The sequence below is a fragment of the Cricetulus griseus genome (assembly GCF_003668045.3).
Source record: "Cricetulus griseus strain 17A/GY chromosome 1 unlocalized genomic scaffold, alternate assembly CriGri-PICRH-1.0 chr1_1, whole genome shotgun sequence".
NCBI classification, from domain to species: Eukaryota; Metazoa; Chordata; class Mammalia; order Rodentia; family Cricetidae; genus Cricetulus; species Cricetulus griseus.
The window spans coordinates 131,860,132-131,879,536 of NW_023276807.1; the positions used below are offsets into that span (position 1 = coordinate 131,860,132).

The window sequence follows — 19,405 nt, forward strand, 5'->3', positions numbered from 1 at the left end:
ATTAAACTCAACTTGATGTGTGACTTTTTCTTCCTTTTCGAACCCTGAGGATGTTATTAAATTTGCAAATCCCCCAGGTTCGACCTGAATTCCTACTTGTCTTAAATTCATGCCACGGATAGAAAATCCAGCAGTGACAGGGATAAAATTATGTCCTCATTCTGCTCCCCGTTCATCTGCCAGCAACTGTGGACCTTAAAATCTAGGTCACTGGGAGGTCTCGGAAGAACAGGACTAAAAATCAGGAAGATGCTACACTACAGTGAAGAAACACATGGCTGCCTCCCATTTCATGAAGATTTGCCTCCCACCAGAACTGTGTCCTTTGGAAAACTAAAGCCTATGAAACTTCTTAATTACTGAGATCCTCTTTGTGCATAATGTCTAATTTTTTTAAGTGAGCCTTTTGATGACACCTATTTTAACTAAATTTAAATGTGCTTAATGTTTACGTTGCTGTATAATTTGGACCTCTTTACTTGTCTTATACTTGGGTGTGGCCAGCTCTAAAGAAAGGGCTGTATATGCTGGTGCAGACCAATACTTGAGAGTCAGAGGCAGAAGGATTGCTTCAAGTACAAAGCAAGCCTGGCCTATGGAGTTAGATCAAAAAATGAAACAACAACAAACACAAAACAAAAATGCAATTTTAAATAAGAGAGAGGACTGTATGGATTGTCGTTATTCAGCCCTCCATCCCTAGCTGAAAGCTGATGCCAAAACCTTGTGTCCAGTATATTCTGGTTTTATTCCTTTGCATATTCTGCATAGCATTGGTAGTTTTTTTCCCTTATCTTTCAGGTGATCTTTTACTTTTTATTTCTGTCGTTTAGTGCTTTGCTAAGAAAGGTGTTCTCCCAGGGGCAGTGGAAGTCACTGGGTTACACGGGTAATAAGAACTAGGTAAAGAAGGGAGAAGAAAACAGCACACAGTCATAAGTTAAGAAAGTGACATTGGGATGGAGAGGTGGCTCAGCGATTAAGAGGGCTTGCTGCTTTCCAACAATCTCCTCCATGAGTTCGAGGCCAGCCTGGTCTACAGTGCAAGTGCCAGGAGAGGATCCAAAGCTACACAGAGAAACCATGTCTCAAAAAATAAAAACAAAGTAGAAGCAGTCTCATTAAAGGTTAGGAGAGAGCTGGGTGGTGGTGCCCACCTTTCATCCCAGCACTTGGGAGGCAGGCGGATCTCTTTGAGTTCGATACCAGCCTGGTCTACAAGAGCTAGTTCCAGGACAGGCTCCAAAGCTACACAGGAGAACCCTGTCTCAGAAACAACAAACATAAAGATTAGGAGAAAAGAAAAATGAAGGTGACACCAGAGCTAGATTAAAAACTGGTGACTAAAGTCACATAGCCTGGTGCCCAGTTCTGGGTGCTTTGATGGTACTAGATCCAGAGTAGCCCTTTGGTAAGGGCTAACAATTACAGTTCATAGCCAGGCAGCAGGTCGTATGGTTGCCCTGCCTTTGGTGGCATCAGTGTTGACTCCTGAAGAAGGCCACAAGCCTTTGGTGATGCAGACCGATTTAGAATGTAGCCAGGTAGGTATCAGGCTTCACACTGAATGTGAAAATCATGGTATTTAGTGTTTCCTTGGCCCCCTAACCTTAATCTCTGGCATTTGCTAAACCATCCCCCATAGTTTTTTTGGGGGGTCACTTGTCTCTCCATCTCCAAGTATGTCTCTTTACACTTTTTTTCTCTTTTCTCATTTCTGATAGTCCTACCCATCGAATTACATAGAATCCATGAAGCCCAACAAATATGGGGTCATTTACTCCACACCGATACCTGACAAGTTCTTTCAAACCCCAGAAGGCCTTACTCACGGGATACAGATGGAGCCAGTGGACCTCACTGTGAACAAGCGGAGCTCACCACCCTCTGCTGGCAGTTCTCCCTCCTCCCTCAAGTTTCCATCGCACAGGAGAGCATCCCCTGTTCTGAGCATGCCACCCTCCAGCCCGCCCATTAAGAAATACTCGCCCCCTTCTCCTGGTGTGCAACCCTTCGGTGTACCACTGTCCATGCCACCAGTGATGGCAGCTGCACTGTCCAGACATGGAATCCGGAGCCCTGGCATCCTCCCTGTCATCCAGCCCGTTGTGGTGCAACCCGTCCCTTTTATGTACACCAGCCACCTCCAGCAGCCACTCATGGTCTTGTCAGAAGACATGGACAATTCAAACAGTAGCATGCAAGGTAAATTCTACCGGGCCTCTACACCTGGGTACCTGCTTAGTAGACTGAGTCTCCTCCAGGAATCTGATGACTCTAGGCAGAGCTATTACAGCCTCCAAAAGACTGCCTGGTCTGCCCCCTTGGCAATTCTTTCTGTTTTTGTTTTGAAGTGTTGATATTGGGAGAACGTTCAATAATTAGTTACTTTCTCAGTGTATCCCATACTTTGATTTACTGAGTGCCAACATGGTTCTGGGCACAAAAGGGACTTAAATACTTTTTGATCATGCTGTTAATGGCTATTCACCAGTCCTAGACTGGGGAGTAGGAGGAAAGCCAGACTTTGTAAGAGTCATCCTGAAGTGTGGGGCCCTCTCTCTGCTTCGAAAGAAGTGGAGATCCCTCACAAATTAAGTCCTGCCATAATATAACCCTTGCCAGAGATGAAATTCTCATACATAAGTGCAGTAGCTAGAAGCCAGGCAGTGATTTTATAAGCTGAAATCCATGCATTGTATGTAGAATGATTTTCTCTTTTTATTTTTTAGTACCTGTAATTGAATCATATGAGAAGCCCATATTACAGAAAAAAATTAAAATAGAACCTGGAATTGAACCACAGAGGACAGACTATTACCCTGAAGAAATGTCACCCCCTTTAATGAACTCAGTGTCCCCCCCGCAAGCATTGTTGCAAGAGTAAGTATACTTAGGTGTACCTGGTATTTTAGTAGTGCCATGAACCTGGGGACCTGGAATGGAGCATGGAACTGCAAACATGTGATGACCAGTGTTGTGTGGTGTCACTGGGTGGTGCCTCCCAGTGGTCAAGACAGTCTCCAAGAACAACACAAACCATATCTACAGCAGTTCTGTCAACCTCAACAAATGGGTCCCCCAAGGTGACCACGTGAATCTTTTTTCCCCGTTTCCCATCCATCTGGGATACACGTGTATAGTGTTCTCATGAAGATTGGATTTGGATTTGATGTTCACATCAGCTTGAATCCCAGAACGATTTCACGTGTCAAACAGAATCCACCCTCCACCCCACAGTTGTCACTTCAAGTGTAGTTTAGTGTGCCTAGCATTGAAAATGGCCTTTATTAAAATCTTGAGGCCAACAACAGTGTTGGCCACAAGTCTCCGCGCAGCTCGGAGAAGCTGAACGCTGAAGAAAATCTTTGTGTTGCATCTTCAATCATAGCTTCCCATGGAGCCTCCCCTCGCTTGCAGGGCTGCAATCCAATAGGAAGGATGTCTGCCTTGACCAGCGTCTGAGCACATCCTTGAACAGGACGACATACTGTACATGCTTAAGTCACAGCATTCATGAGAAGATGACTTTTGACCCTGGTGCTGTGCTCCAGCACGTGTGGTACCATCAGCTAAGCTAATTCTCACTCCCCAAACCCTCTGTTCATTTGGGTCCAGTGGTCAGCCTCAGTGGCAACAGCCACTGTGCCTTCAGGGTCCCTCCCATCGTCCTTCTCCTGAGTCACCTTTTCTCTGGCTTCAGTAAATATTTTGCCCACCTTTCCTGCCTTCTTTTTTCCCCTCTGGTCACAAACCCAACAGCGGATGAGTTCTCAAGCTTTATCACTGCTGTTTCTGGTGATGTCACATCTCCTGCAGTCACACCCACCTTTGGCATACATGGATTTCATACTGGCCACCACACTGAGCTCTTTTGATATATCACTGATGGCATAGAGTCCCTAATGGATGGAGAGGGCTGACTTCTCCCCAGCTGCAGTATCAGGCAAAAGAAGTGTCTTGGAAGCCTTTAAAAGTTCAGTTGTGGGTTTTTGTCTGTTTTTTCATGGCCCACCTGCATCGGCCTCATGAGAGTGCCAGAGTTGCTGGCTCATGTCCTCATGCCCATCTCTGAGTGTTTCAAGTGAGCTCTTTTATTCAGACCTAATGAAGAACTGGTGGGCCAAGACACTACTTATGGCACTCCCATAATCCCACTTGACCCAGGGCACCTACTTTGTGCCTGCTGTCACTCTCTGGGTGGTCTCCTTGCCATCTTCTCTGAAGCTGACCAGTGGCAGAGGACTGGTCTAAAGTCTCAAGTCACAAACTAAAATGTGATACATGGCCTGGCTGTGGTGGCTCACGCCTGTAATCTCAACAGGAGGCAGGCAGATCTCTCTGAGTTCAAGGCCAGCCTGGTTGGTATACAGAGCTGTTACACAGAGAAACCTTGCCTTGAAAAACCAAAACATCCTCCACCCCACCCCACCCCCCAAAAAAGTGATACAAGGCAGAAGAGTATTTGAAAGCATTCTCCCATTCTTTGAATACTGCTTAAAAGGAAATACTGTTTCCAGCTAAGTGTGGGAGCACATGCCTGTGATCCCAGCATTTGGGAGGAAGAGGCAGGAGGATCAGCCTGTGTGATATAAGACTTATCTCAAAATATACATGTATATTTCTTTTCTTTCCTGTTTCAAGAAATATTGAAATACTCCTTTAGTGATCTCACTGCTAGATGCTTTTAAATGCTTAATGAGTAATGTGCATATTTAATGCTAACCAAACCCTCAAAAAAAAAAAAAAAAGGAAGAAAAAGAAAAAAGAAATCTGTAGATTAGCCACACGGAACATGCACTCTGGGTGATTCTGTTGCAGATGGGATTAAGTAATGTCTTGGAGTGGGCCCAGAAGCAGCCCACATAGGACATATTAGCCAGGAAAGAATCATTTGAAGCCAGGTGTCTAGAACACCGCAGTGAGACTGGCACCCAGCAACACTGGCCTAGAAATTCTGCTGTGTAGGCGTGGGCTTCACAGCTTGGAAACCCATTTGCTGATCTAGGATTACAGCTGTAGGGTCATTTTTAAATGCACTCAGAGGTATGTCAAAAATGTCATTCCGTGTGTTTACCTTTGTGGAGCTGCTTTTAGAACAGAAGACAGGGAAGGGTGGGCATGAGAACAAAAACTTAATGAGCCATTTTAACTCCAAGCAGATATCTGATACATGGTAGCTACCGTATCTCAGAGGTTGTTGATCTCAGAGGCCTCTAAAAAATGAGTAGAAAGGCCAAAGAGTATGAGATTCCCGAGACCCTCTTCTCCCGGCCAGTACCATCATGATGCCACCTTTTACAATAGACACAAGCTTGATATTCCTTAAAGTGGCTTTGAAACATCCAGAAAACTCCATGTGAAGCTGGGCAGCCGTGAGGTGCAAAGGGGAAGGGGGACTTCTGAACACAATCCTAGCAGCTTTCTGCTAGCCATTTGGCCTCTGGCACAAGCGCTGTGCTACTTCTCCAAGTAATTGCTGATAGCTTTCCCACACTGCTCACCAGGAGCAGCCTTTTCCATTGGTAGCATCAACACCCTCATTTCACAGAGGAAATTGGGGAACAGAGACAGTGACACTGGGAAGAGCAATCATAATCACCATGCTGCAGTGACCCATTGAACCCAGATGTCTGAAGCCACTTGGCATGGGCTCTCACTGTATCCCAGACACAAAGGACATAGTTCACCACTGAGTCTCTAGTGCTTTCCCAGAGTAAAAATAGATAACTTGCTTTTTTACTGAAGGATTTTAAGTGAATAATTTTTTATTCACTCCCATACACAGAAACCATCCATGCATCATTTAGAACATTTTAGGATCCAGAGATGCAAATTGAAAAGTAGTGTCTCTCCTCACAGAGGCCAACTGCATATGCTTGCTTCAGTCAAGTAATTGCCCAGGAGAAAGTGAGTGTTAGTTGGCAGGCAACTGTTTGAAAAACTGGACACATACTTTTCCCCATCTACCCCTGCTCTCATATCGGCTTCCTTTCTGGCATGGGAATGCTTCCTACTCATGGTGAGCAAGTGTGGTCAGAACTCTTGGACTAGTGTGGCAACAGTCAAGGTATGGGGGGGTTGAGGTATCCCCACTTCACTAATGACTGCGGGAGCCTCCTCCATGACATTGAAAAATTGTGCTTAAGACAGCATTGACAGACATCCTTTGAGCCAGCTTTTGAAAATTAAACATGAGTCAGCAGTAATTTAAAAAGACATGAAGCAAAAGGCTAGAAGATGGCTCTGTCAAGTGGCGTGTTTGCCTAAGAAGCAGGGATTTGACTACATTTTTCCTTCGAGAAAAATGAAAATCAGGCAGGCAGCCTGTGGGAGACCCTGTGCAGCGCTGAGAAGGAACAGTCATACTAACAACAGCTGCAGAGCCTCTCCCCACATGGGGCGCCTCCCTCGAGAGTAGCACCTAACCTTCTTGCTGTCATTACTTATCTCCATGTCTGTCTCCCCCTAGAGTGTGAGCTCCTCGAGGGCAGGAACCCTGTTTTTATTCATCTTTGTGTCCCGGTGCCAAGCACAGTGCCTGGCTCATGGTAGGTGCTCGCTACATGTTTGTTGAATGAATTTAGCAGTGCTTCTTGGGTTGAACAGCTAATTCTTTTTTTATTATTGTTATTATTATTATTATTATTTATTTGTTGGGGGTTGTTTTGTTTGTTTTTTGCCCGATGTTGTACATGCCTTTTGGTTTTTAGTAGAGTGGAGAAAAGAAAACAGCTTCTCTCAGTGTTTCGCATTTATCCTTGACTTTGGTAGGAACCACCCTTCGGTCATAGTGCAGCCTGGGAAGAGGCCTCTACCTGTGGAGTCCCCGGATACCCAAAGGAAGCGGAGGATACACAGATGCGACTATGACGGATGCAACAAGGTCTACACTAAGAGCTCGCACTTGAAAGCACACAGAAGAACACACACAGGTAGGAGAAGCAGCAGTGTTCTCCCTGGCCCTGGGGGCGGATAGGTGTGAATGGCTAAAGTGGTGGATCTGGTCTTCAGAGTGTGGGAGAGTTTGACTGCCCCAATCTGAAAATCTGACATGCCAAACACACCCTGAGACTGTAAGACTTTTACTACATCATCATCATCATTATTATTATATTGTCCCTTTGTGTGGTAAGGCTGCTCTTGGCTCAGGCCCTTCAGTGATTTACCGTGTGACCTTTGTGTGGAGCTCAGAATGTAGTTGTTTTTCTGAGTCTGCTGGGTCATTCTTATCAGAGGATATTCAGAAAGAGGAATCTGGGATTCAGTCAGGAAAAAAAAATCAGTGGTTTCTGGTGAATCAGGAGGAGGCGGTTGCTGTATCAGGGGAGCTCCCAAACAGCCATGGGTCAGCACTTAAGTCATCTTCTAGGTGTGGATGGGACCCGAAGGTTGGAACTTCACATCTTCCTGCCTAAAGTTATTGAGTCTTTGGATTCAGACATAGGTGTGTATGGGCTGAATAGCAAAATACAGCCCAGAAATCCCAACACTTAATGCCAAGGATTCTAGAGACAAGGGTCACTAAACAGCGACTTAACCCTAACCCTGCTATCAACTGGGTGTTCCTTGCTCTATTCATGGCCTAAAGGAAACTTTTATACAGCGTTTTCCTAAATCTGAGCATTGATGTGATTGTCACTAAAGAGAACATCTGCTACTAAGAAAGACTCACACAGCGTTTCAGATTTTAGAGCAGTAGTTCTCAACCTTCCTAATGCTGTGATCTTTGAATACAGTTCCTCATGTTGTGATGACTGCCAACCATAAAATTATTTCATTGATACTTCATAACTGTAATTTTGCTACTGCTATGAATCATAATGTAAATATCTGTGTTTTCTGAGGGTCTTAGGTGACCCCTGAAAGGGTCGAGATCCACAGTTGAGAACCACTGTTTTAGAGTGTTCTGAATTTTGTATTAGGGGTGGCCAACTTGTATTACTGATTTTAATATAGTAAGACCACCAATAAGTACTGTTTGTCTGTGAGGGTCTTAATACTGGCTCTCACTAGCATTTTCCCATAAGAGCCTTCAGTTCCTCACCTGGGAGTGATAGCCTTCAGGAAGGGATGTAGAAGGCAGAGGAAACTTAAAAGTTTCAGTAGGTGGGGGCTTGAAGCACTGTACTTGGCATCACTGTCAGTGACCACATAAGAAAATGGGCCATTGAATTAGAAAACTATGGAAAGGTATAAGAAAAACTCACAAGCTTTCAGTGGAATTATGAAGTGCATAGTACCATGTACCATTTTATCTCCAGAGAGTTTAAGGCTTGCAGACCTAGAGATATAGAATCCTGCTCCATGCTGGTCCCCCAAAATGGCTCTTCCTGCCTTAAGAACTCTTTAGAACCCTACCCACATTCTTTTTCTTTGCTTTTCCATTGAGAAAGTTTATTTCGTGCTTTTCCTATAGCATCTGTATTATGGAGAGTAACGTGTATGTGCTTAATCTCGAAAGTTGCATTTTCCAAGGGTGTTAGCTCAAAAATCTTAGCTTCTCTTTTTAACAGCAACAAAAAACAAGTCAGTTAAACTCCTTTTCCCTTCCTTGCAGGAGAAAAGCCCTACAAATGCACCTGGGAAGGCTGCACATGGAAATTTGCTCGGTCTGATGAACTTACAAGACATTTCCGAAAACATACTGGAATCAAGCCTTTCCAGTGTCCGGACTGTGACCGAAGCTTCTCTCGCTCCGACCATCTTGCCCTACATAGGAAACGCCACATGCTAGTCTGAAAGCCTGTCTCCACTCCCTCTTCCTGGCACTCTGTCTCTCTCACAGTATGTGTCTCTGTCTCTGTTCCTCTCCTCCTGCCCATTATCTAACTCATTTTTATATGTACATTTAATTTCGATTCAGCTGGTCTGAATCTCTGAATTTATATCATTCAAGACTTCCATATGGTCAGTAGTTGATTCTCTAACCCTCCCTTTCCTTACCACGGGTCAGACCTAAAGAATGTGAACATTTTTTTTTTTTCTGGGGATGCTAAGCAAACCCTCCTTATTACAGATGCGTTTAATGTAATGAGAACAAGGGAACATGTAAACTAACGACCAATTTGTCAGTTTCTCCATGTATTTCTCAAAAGAATGTCAGAGTAAATATATCAGAAATACAGTATCCAACCTGCTAGTCCTTGCCAGAGAGACCTTCATACCTCTGCTACATTTTGTGTTTGACAACAAAAAGAATGCAGTTAGCAAGATCCACAGAGATGTCAAGCTGGTCCTGTCCCCCTGCCATTGCCCATCCCACACTCTTGTTGGCCTGGATTACTAACTCCACCGAATCAACTCCTTTGTCCTCTATGATGCCTGAAGCTCAAGTGGATGCTTTGACACCCTGAGAGCTGAGCCGGAGCTTCTGCCGTAGGTGAGCCATATGCTACCATAGTTTGGAAAAAAAAAAAAAAACAGAAGATCCTGGGAGTGGAGGAGGATGTCATCGATTCCTAGATAGGACTGTCTGGGCCATTAACATTAGCTGTGCAGTGCATCTGTTAAATGCCCATCCCCAGGCCTAACTCAACTAAGCAGACCCTTGCCGCAAAGCTGGAGACCCATAGGGTTATTGGTGCCTCTGCCACCATCCCTGCAGGATCCTTCATCTCGGATCAAGAAGCATAGAGAGAAGGAATTCACAGAAATATTTGCCCGGTAATGAACAATCAAACAAAAACTTTTAAGACAGCATCAGATGATCTCTCCCTACACCCACTGGCTAAGAGTGTTTTTTGCAAACAGGAAAACATTGAGTGGTACTTATACTCCCATATCCAATTAATCACATAGCTTTCATATGAACCTTTTTTGTGTGAGTTGTATGGTGCCAAACCAACTGTCATTTGTGTCTGTGACACATAGCATACATGAGCATCCACTAAACTTGAGGGAAGTCATTGAATTAAGACCTGAGTGACACTATTTGTAAATATACCTAGTGTGAAGCACATAGATCTTTATTTTGGTGACAGATTTTTGAAAAATAGAGAAAAACACAATTCAGGGATTTATATATGTAGCTTGAAGATTCCCACGAGTTTCTGCCAGAGCTAGCAATTTCCTGTCGCTACTATGTATCCTGTTAGGACAAACAAAAAACAATGACTCATGTTGATGTTGGGGTGGGGGGAGCGCTTTTTTGTTTTGTTTTCTTTTTTGGGTTTTTTTTGTTTGTTTGTTTTCTTTTGTTTTGTTTTTCAAAAGCAGGCTTTTGAACACCATAGTCCAAACGCCAATGAAAACAATTCACACGTTGAAATGCCATTGGTTATAAATTTAAAGAAAATGGGCACAATGGTCAGATGGTTGCATGTGACCAACAACCCTTTCATCCCCACAAAGGATGGAGGAGAAGAGAAGAGAGAATCCTGGAAATTCGTCCCAGCCACAACTCAGGATCCAACACAACTGGGAGGAGCATGCTACTTGATTGTTCTTGAATATCAATGAATGAGCAATGCTGGTGGCCTGCACATGAGTGAGCAGGGAGCTCGCTTTGAAGGCACTATGTTGGGAGTTGCAGGGACTACATGCAGGAGGTCCTGCTCAGCCCTGTGAACCAGCTGAAGGGGAAATGTGGGTGAAAACTGTAAAGAAATGTTATCTTAGCACTTGGGTTCCTTTTTGTTCCTTTTTAGGAGCTGCAAAAAAAAAAATTGTTCAGGTTATTAAAGCATGCTAATTAGGGTCTTGCTTTGCTCTTGTTTGCAACTATGGCATGAATAGAGGAGTGGAATGTCTCTTGGAAAAGCAGGGTCTCTATTGTCAATGTTGAGTTACACTCATGCCAACACATCATGTCTTGAAGTGGTTCTTCTGCATTGCACCCAAGAATCCTGTCTGTTTTTGTTGTTTCAGTTTATGTGTTCCAACCCAATGAGAAGGGGAAAGGGTGCAAGGAAGGACAGAATTAGCTTTGCTTCAGCTTTGCGCTGAAGTATATAGTTAATAGCTTCGTGACATATTTAAATTTTTTTCAAAAGTCTATCACATTACTCTTCAGCTTGCTTAGATCATGTTAACAGTTCTATTAGTCCATTTTGACTCTGAAAGAAAAATGACCCAGAGAACCTGTTCTCTATTTCCATGCTGGTCTGATATACTTTGTTCATTGGCCCTTACCAAATTTTCTTTATATGTATATGTATTTGTATTTTACTATGATAGTTGAGTAATTTAGTCTCTTAGCCTTGTTAGCTGTTTTTGTGGAAGGCACATGATCAGATGCCCTGGAAACGTGATGTTGGATGACATGCTATCTGACTGTCAGTGGTGGTCCAATCACAGTGTTTTAAATTGATGAGAACAGGCTGTAAACATGAAGTCAGCACTATGTAAATTGTTACAGAGCTCACTCGATTACTGCTAACGTATCATCCTGGGGAAGTTAAAATTAATCAGAATCTTGTGTTTTCCAGTGAGAGTGTACATCATTAAGTGGGCATTTAGCAGTCTACAGTCACTTGGTTTAGAGACTGTGGCATAGCTTTGTTTAACTAAGAAGATGTTAAATATGCAGACGTTTCAAGAGCCTTGGAACAGAACTACAGGGGAATGATATGTATATGTATTTTGTATTAAACACCCACCTGCACTATCAGTATTGCACTAATGTGGAATTTGAGAGACTTGCTGATACTGTAATCTACGCACCATTCTTTAGATTGTTATAAAGACAATCTCAGAGATCAGAGGGTTTAAAGTAATTTGGTTTGAAAATAGAATTGTCTTGAAGGAATTGCTAACATACATGAAGTCACTTGAGTTTTCTTTATTCTCTTCTTGGTCAAGGTTAACAGTTTCTAAATGATTGCAAATTCACTTAAGTAATACATTTACAAAGCCATTTTACATGCATTAAACGAGGGCTACAACGTGTTTTACAAATACTAGCACTTTTTTTTCCTGTTATGTACTTAGTGTTAGAGGGTCAGAATAACCTTTCTGCTTAGCATCTCTTAAACCCTACCTGCAAGCATAGCAGGGTTGTCGCATTTACAGTACTTTAATACTTGTATAAACTATGCAGAAATTTTTAATAAAGTGTAATATATTTTATAAGCTAATAAGACTGAATGGGTAAAGGTTTTTAGCATGCATTAGAATACTTGCAAATACTGAAACATTTTGGTAATCTTTCTTACTAAAGATGTGAATGTTTAAATGTACCTTCTCTGTTTCTACCCTGTAGTCCAATGGGAATTCAGTAATGACATTTTGTCATGTCAAACTGTGAACATAAATTTGTACTGTACAGTCCTCATATACTATATACAGTATGCAATATATGTATTATAGACTTGTTAATAAAACCATCGGAATATTACATGATCATGTGATTACTATAGGAACAAAAAAGAGTTGTAAAGTTTCAAAGTAAGTCTCTGATGAGCAATACTTTTAATGGTTCGAAAAGAAAGTAGATCTAGCCAGTAGGTACACCACAGGAGTGAAGAGCCTTAAAGGGATGACCTATTAACTTCCTGGAGGAAGGCTGAGCTTAAGCCATAAAACTGCAGACAAGCCAGCATTCATCTGTAAATCCATCCAGTACATTTTAGACGTTCGTTATTTCCCGGCCCTCCACGATGCCTCTATGATTCTGCTTCCTTTTCTTAATCACAGCTGATGTTCCGCTCCAGCAGACCAGCATCCATTGTCCTAGCCAAGCAGTTTTCATGCCAGTGGTGCTGGTCTCTTTAATTAATCACAGCCAATTCTTAAGCTCCAGCTAACCAGAGACCACAGATTCTTCAAACATCACATAAAAAGCCCTGATAGAATCTTTAAGAGACTCTGAAACTTCACAAGCTAGACCTCCATCATCTGCTTTGCTCTTAATACCTTCCTTCAATCTCCCACACAATGGTCAATTGATACCTGAGCACTCAATGGTTTTTCCAACCCACAGTACAAATGCAGTGTGAACATCTGTAATAGCAATACCCCACTCATGGCACCAATTTCTGTTTTGAGGTTTCTAATGCTGTGATAAGATACCATGTCACTACACAATTTGAGAGAATGATTTATTTATACTTCCATATCATAGTCCAATATTGAAGGGTGTCAGGACGGGAACTTGTGCTATACAGGCTTGTTCCCCATGGCTCACTATGCCCATTTATGCAACATCCAGAATCATCTGCCCAGGGTTGGCTCCACCTACAGTGAGTTAGGTCCCTCACAGCAACCATCAATCAAGAAAATGTCCTTCAGATTTGCCTACAGGCTAATCTGGCAGGGGCCTATTTTCTCAGTTGAAGTTCCTTCTTTCTAAATGACTAGCTTGTGTCGATTGACATAATACTGATCAGCATACTCCTTTGAGTGTGTTCCCTAGAAGGTCTTGTGCTAGAGAGCAGTTCTTCGATGCAGCAGTGTTGGAGATGAGCCCTAGTGGGAAGCACTTGGGTCTCAGGGTCAGCGCCCCCACACCCATACTTTTCTCATGTGTCTGCATTAATTCTTGAAGGGCTGGGTTGATTATCTTAAGGGTTACAACCTGAAGCAATACTGTCCATTTTTTCTGTTCAACACACTTCCCTTCCTGTTCTAACCTGGCACCGAGTTAAGAGGCTGCACAAGGCCTTCACTTGATCTTGGACTTTCCAGCCTCCAGGACTGTGAGACAAAACTTTGTTTTTATAGACTGTAAACCCAGTCTCTAGGACTGCATTACAGCAAGACTAGAACTTCCAAAAAATAAAATACTTTAATTTTTTTCCTCTTAAAAATATTGTGGCGACTATAGAGATAACTTGGGTTAAGAGCACTAGATGTTCTTCCAGAGGACCCAAGTTCAATCCCCAGCACCCTCATGGCAGGTCACGGCTGTCTGTAACTCAATTTCTGGGGTACCTGGCACCCTTACACACAGATGTGCATGCAGACAAAAACACCAATGCACATAAAAATAAATCTTTAGAAAAAAATGTGAAGGAAGGAAAGGGAGGGGAGAAATTATATGATTACATTATAACCTCAAAGATAAAATTAAGTTACGGACACACACAAAATTTGTTAACATTTACTTTTCAGTGTGTGTGTGTGTGTGTATGTGTGTGTGTGTGTATTTGTATATACATGCCAATGCTCACATGTGGAGGTACAAAGACAACTTTCAGGAATTAGTTTTCTCCTTCCACCCCGTCTGTCCTGGAACTCACTCTGTAGACCAGCTGGCTTCGAACTCACAGAGATCTTCCTGCCTCTGCCTTCCATGTGTTGGAATTAAAGATGTGCCATCACACTTGGCTATCCTCTAGGTTTTTATCAAGGATTAAACTGGATTCATATCTTAGCGAGTCAGGAATAGACAATGCTTCAAAAAGTAAGCCTGGATAGACATGACTTTTCAAGCCTTTATTGGTCATGCCATAAAAGCAACAGGTAGTTTCTAATTAGGATTAGAGATCTTTTTTTTAAAAAAAAAATTACATTACTTTATTGTGTGTGTGTATACTCACACTTGTGCCATCGAGTTCACATGGAGGTCAGAGGACAACTTATGGAAGTCAGGTCTTCAACCATGTGGGTCTAAGGGATAGGACTTGAGTCTTCAGGTTTCTCAGCACTGAGCCATCTTGTCAGCCCTAGAGTTCTTTTTTTTTAAAGACAAAATAAAATAACATCCCATCTTCTCCCATATTCTCTTCACAGCAAATTTAGCCATTACTTTCAAGTCATTGTAGGGATCAAAGTATTTGACAGAAGGGAAAAAAGGTTTCTTTTAGATGTTCCTTGTAGGGAAGGCATGACAGTTCATGTAGGGGAAAGCATATGGCAGAAACTCAGCACATGGTGGATGGGGGAAGGATGCAGAGTAGCCTGAAGTAGGGACCCAACTACAACCTCTAAAGGTCCATTCTCATAACTAAGTCCTGCCAGCAAGGCTATACTTCTTGAAGATCCCATTGCCTCACAAAATAATGCTACCAAATGGGGAACATGTGTTGAAAACATGAACCTATAGGGGACACTTCAAATTCAAACCATCACATTCATCCTCAAAGGCTCATGGCCATCCCATAATACATGGGGCATTTAGTCCAACTTCTAAGATGTCTTGAAATCCTAACAGTTCCAAAAGTTAGAAAAGTACAAATTCTCTTCTGAAACTCAAGGGAAATTTTTAATTGTAAACTGCTGCAAAATGGAGAAATTATATACTTCTTCTATACAATGCCAGAGTAAACATTCCCATTCCAAAAAGGGAAAAACAGGAGAACTGGAAGAAAGTATTTGAACCAAAAGTCTAGCAGAGTAAACATTAAATCCAACAGGTCTGTGTCTAGTACCTAGGGTGGATGGTGACATTCATACTCCAACAGGCTCAGATGGCCTTGGCCCTTTGACCATGCCCGTGGTGCAGCACACATGGCTTCTATTGGACCAGCTCCTTTCAGTGCTTTGCAGCTTTCTTCAGTCTTCCCATGTTCCTGGCATCTCAACCTAGGGTCTCCATTGCTGCTTCAGCTTTTCTCTCAGTGTCTTGGTTAAGGTTTCTATTGCTGTGAAGAGACACCATGAGCATAGCAACTCTTATAAAGGAAAACATTTTTTTTTTTTTTTGGTTTTTTGAGACAGGGTTTCTCTGTGTAGCTTTGGAGCCTATCCTGGCACTCGCTCTGGAGACCAGGCTGGCCTTGAACTCACAGAGATCTGCCTGCCTCTGCCTCCCGAGTGCTGGGATTAAAGGCGTGCTGGGATTAAAGGTGTGTGCCACCAACGCCTGGCAAGGAAAACATTTAATTGAGTGGAATACAGTTTAAAGATTCAGTCCATTATCATCATCATGGTGGGACATGTTGGCATGCAGGCAGATATGGTGCTAGAGAGGGAGCTGAGAATTCTACATCTTGATCTGTAGGCAACAGGAAATGAACTGAGACACTGGCTGTAGCTTGAGCATAGGAGACCTCAAAGCCTGCCCCCACATTGACACACTTCCTTCAACAATGCCACACTTACTCCAACCAAGCCAGATGTCATAATAGTGCCACTCCCAATGAGCTTATGGGGGGCAATTACATTCAAACAATCACACATAGCTTGTTCTAGAACTCTGGAATCCAACCCTACTACATATTGCCTAGCCTCCCAGGCTTTTTTCAAAAAATCTTGAGGCAAGGCTCCATAAATAACCCTATAATTCTAGTGTTCTACATTCCTAAAACCCAGAACTACATGGAACATGAAGTTCTGTCAGTTCAGATAGTGAATGGAGCCTATTGGATGATGGTTGTAGCACTTCCTGAGTGTCTGCCTTGCTGAATGCCAGAAAGCACTCCTTTGGTGGCTCTTTCCCAGTAGGGCAATCTGAACAATTTTTTTCAGGCAGTAAAGGAAATTCTTTCAAGTTAGTTCTATGTTCACACCCTAGAACCTTCAATGGCTAGGATTTCTCATTCAAGGTACCTCTCCTATTGTTCCACCATGAAGTACACACACACACACACACACACACACACACACAGAGTTTTGTGGCGCTAATCTCTTTAAACCTCCCCCACTTTATCTTGTCCACAGCTGCAGCCACACTCACACTTCTTGTCCTTGCCAAATTGTATGTTTTTTTTTTTTTCAAATCCTGCTCCCAATTTTCTCTGTAAACCTTTTTGTTCCCACTTTTAACAGTAAACCTTGCTGGAAGCAGTCAGCAGTAACCATGCCACAGCCATAATATTGTGTTGTCTTAATATTTGCTCCACCAAGATGCTTAGTCCATTACTTTTTGTTTTGTTTTTGATTGGTTTTTTGTTTTGTTTTATTTTTGTGTTTTCAAGACAGGCTTTCACTGTGTAGCTCTGGCTATCCCGGAACTCACTCTGTAGACCAGGATGGCCTTGAACTCACAGAGATCCACCTGCTTCAGCCTCCATAGTGCTGGGATAAATGCATGCACAACTACCTCCTGGCTTAGTCCATTACTCTTGAATTCAGCCTCACTCAAATGTTCAGCACTTGGACAAAACACAGACAAATTCCTTGCCACATTTACCATGGTGTAACACAGTTGGTGTCTAATCCAATTCTCAGTAGAGTTTTTGTTTACATGTGAAAACTTGTGGGGAGTCTTCATTGTCTATATTTCTGCTGGTGTTCCGGTCTTCCAAACTCATTAAGCTAACTTACAGCATTCTCTAGCCCATACCTCCAAACTCTTCTGTATTCATCTTGAAAACCAGTTTCTAAGGACCACACAGCCAGGCTTGCCACAGCAATGACTCTTCCCTCTGGTCCCATTTTCTTTATTAATTCTTGTTGTATTGCTGAAAAAATTACCTGGAAGAAAACAAACAAACTTAAAGGGTGGACAATTTCTTTTGTCTCATGGTTGCAGAAGGTTTTGATCCACTGTGATGAAGAAGAAAACTGGAGATGATGACAGAGTGTGTAGCAGAGGTTACTGCCATCACAGTGAACCAGGAAGCAGAGAATGTGTCTAGCCAGGCGGTTGCCTCTGGTGACTTCCTTTTTCCAGTTAGGCCCCACCTCCTACAAGCTCAAGAGCTTCCCAAAATAGAACAGTTGTTCAAAACATAAACTAAACAGAATGAAGGTGCCACCTTATTAGATGCCAGCAGTTACCTCCAGCCTAGATGATGACATCTAGCTGCCACTTCCCAGAGGACTCCTTTAGGGGCTGGAGAGTTGGGGGTATTGGAAGAATGTTGAGCCCGATCTTCAGAACTCTCTCCATCACTTTTTCCAGAGAATTGCTCTGTGCTCTAAACTGGGGTAACTGACTTCAAGTTCAAGGTGATTGGATGGAACTGTTGAATCCTAACAGAATGCTTGCTTAGACTAGTCCAGAAGAATTGCTGGAGTATCCCCACTGTATTTCTTATGGATGTCCCATCCTTATAGGAAGGACTGCACTGCAAGCTGTATTCTTCCCTTCTGAATGATCAGGGTAAAATAATAATAATAATAATAGAACCAAAATTCTGGTCTTTCAATCTTTCTACAATCCAGGCTGGCTTTGTACTTACATAGATCTTCTCAGCTGAAGAACTAAATTGTTTAGGGAATGATTCTATAAACTAAGGATGTTTGTTACCAGAAATGGGCAATCTTATTCTCACCCAACAGTTTCAGTGCTACCACTTAAAAAAAAAAAAAAAGCAAGATTAGCAGGGTCATGGTGACACATGTCTTTAATGCCAGCATTTAGGAGGCAGAGGCAGGCAGATCTTTGAGTTAGGGGCTAGGCTGGTCTACAGAGTGAGTTCCAGGATAGCCAGGACCACATAGAGAAACCCTGTCTCAAAAAATTAAAAAAAAAAAAAAGCAGGACTAGGGGTTCTTGCCAGGGAGAAGTTACCAAATCCAATGTGGATTATGATTACTTCTATCCAGGGAAGTAAATTTATTGAAAGATATTATTATTATTATTAAAAGATAAACTTGGAGCTGGGTGGTGGTGGCGCATGCCTTTAGTCCCAGCACTCAGGAGGCAGAGGCAGGCCGCTCTCTGTGAGTTTGAGGCCAGCCTGGTCTACAGAGTGAGTTCCAGGACAGTCTCCAAAGCAATACAGAGAAACCCTGTCTTGAAAAACCAAAAGAAAAAAAAAAGAAGCAGAAAGAAAGAAAGAAAGAAAGAAAGAAAGAAAGAAAGAAAGAAAAAGGAGCATGAAGAAGAAATTTATAGCATGTTCTCAGAGGCAAGATAAAGAAAACGGTTGACTAGTTAAAATGGAAAGTCCATAGTTAGAGTTAGTTGGTGAACTCTGATTGGTGAGTGTCTGAATAGAGGATAACTGGTTAAGCTTCATTCTCCTAGACTATAACTGTCAACCGAATTGAGTTTCATATTGCTCCACCCAAGGTGCTGGGATTTTTCTCAGCTTAAATGGCCTCTCTCAGTTACTTTAAAGAATGGACTAAAAAGGAACTAAATAGGCACATTATTTACATATATGGTGAACAATTAGAGAGCAGAATAACCAATGTGTCTGACAAATCTAAGCAATAAATTGCTCTTCAAGGGTGCATTCATTTATATACATATATGTATATACACACATATGCACACATATGTATGTATGTATGTATGTATGTATGTATGTATGTATATATATGTTTTGCCCAAGCATCAGATCTCCTGGGACTGGACTTGCAGACAGTTATGAGCCACCATGTGGGTACCAAAAATTGAAATCCAGTCCTCTGCAAGAGCAGCCAGTACTCTTAACCACTGAGTCATCCCTCCATCTCCACAGGTACATCCATTCTAAGATGGATAAAACAACCCAGTTACAGACCACAGTCACAGCTGATAGTTACATGCTGTAACTGAGAGCTATTTTTAAATGTATAACCTTTGGTGGATGGAGTTTCACTGAGTCTAGACACAATGGCTTTTAGGAATTCTGTTTTTCCCCTATGG

General features: G+C 42.4%; 1 protein-coding gene across 2 annotated transcripts in view; it reads left to right on the forward strand.

Annotated features, from left to right (window-relative positions):
* Positions 1-12,337, forward strand: part of Klf3 (Kruppel like factor 3) — a 34,242-nt gene extending 21,905 nt beyond the window's left edge. For both annotated transcript variants that reach the window (XM_027390727.2, XM_027390728.2), the window contains exons 3-6: positions 1,725-2,205; positions 2,733-2,883; positions 6,775-6,935; positions 8,561-12,337. In XM_027390727.2, coding sequence (XP_027246528.1) covers positions 1,725-2,205; positions 2,733-2,883; positions 6,775-6,935; positions 8,561-8,742 — 975 coding nt within the window. In that variant the 3' untranslated portion in view covers positions 8,743-12,337. The remainder of the gene's footprint in view (positions 1-1,724; positions 2,206-2,732; positions 2,884-6,774; positions 6,936-8,560) is intronic.
* Positions 12,338-19,405: the final 7,068 nt, after the last annotated feature.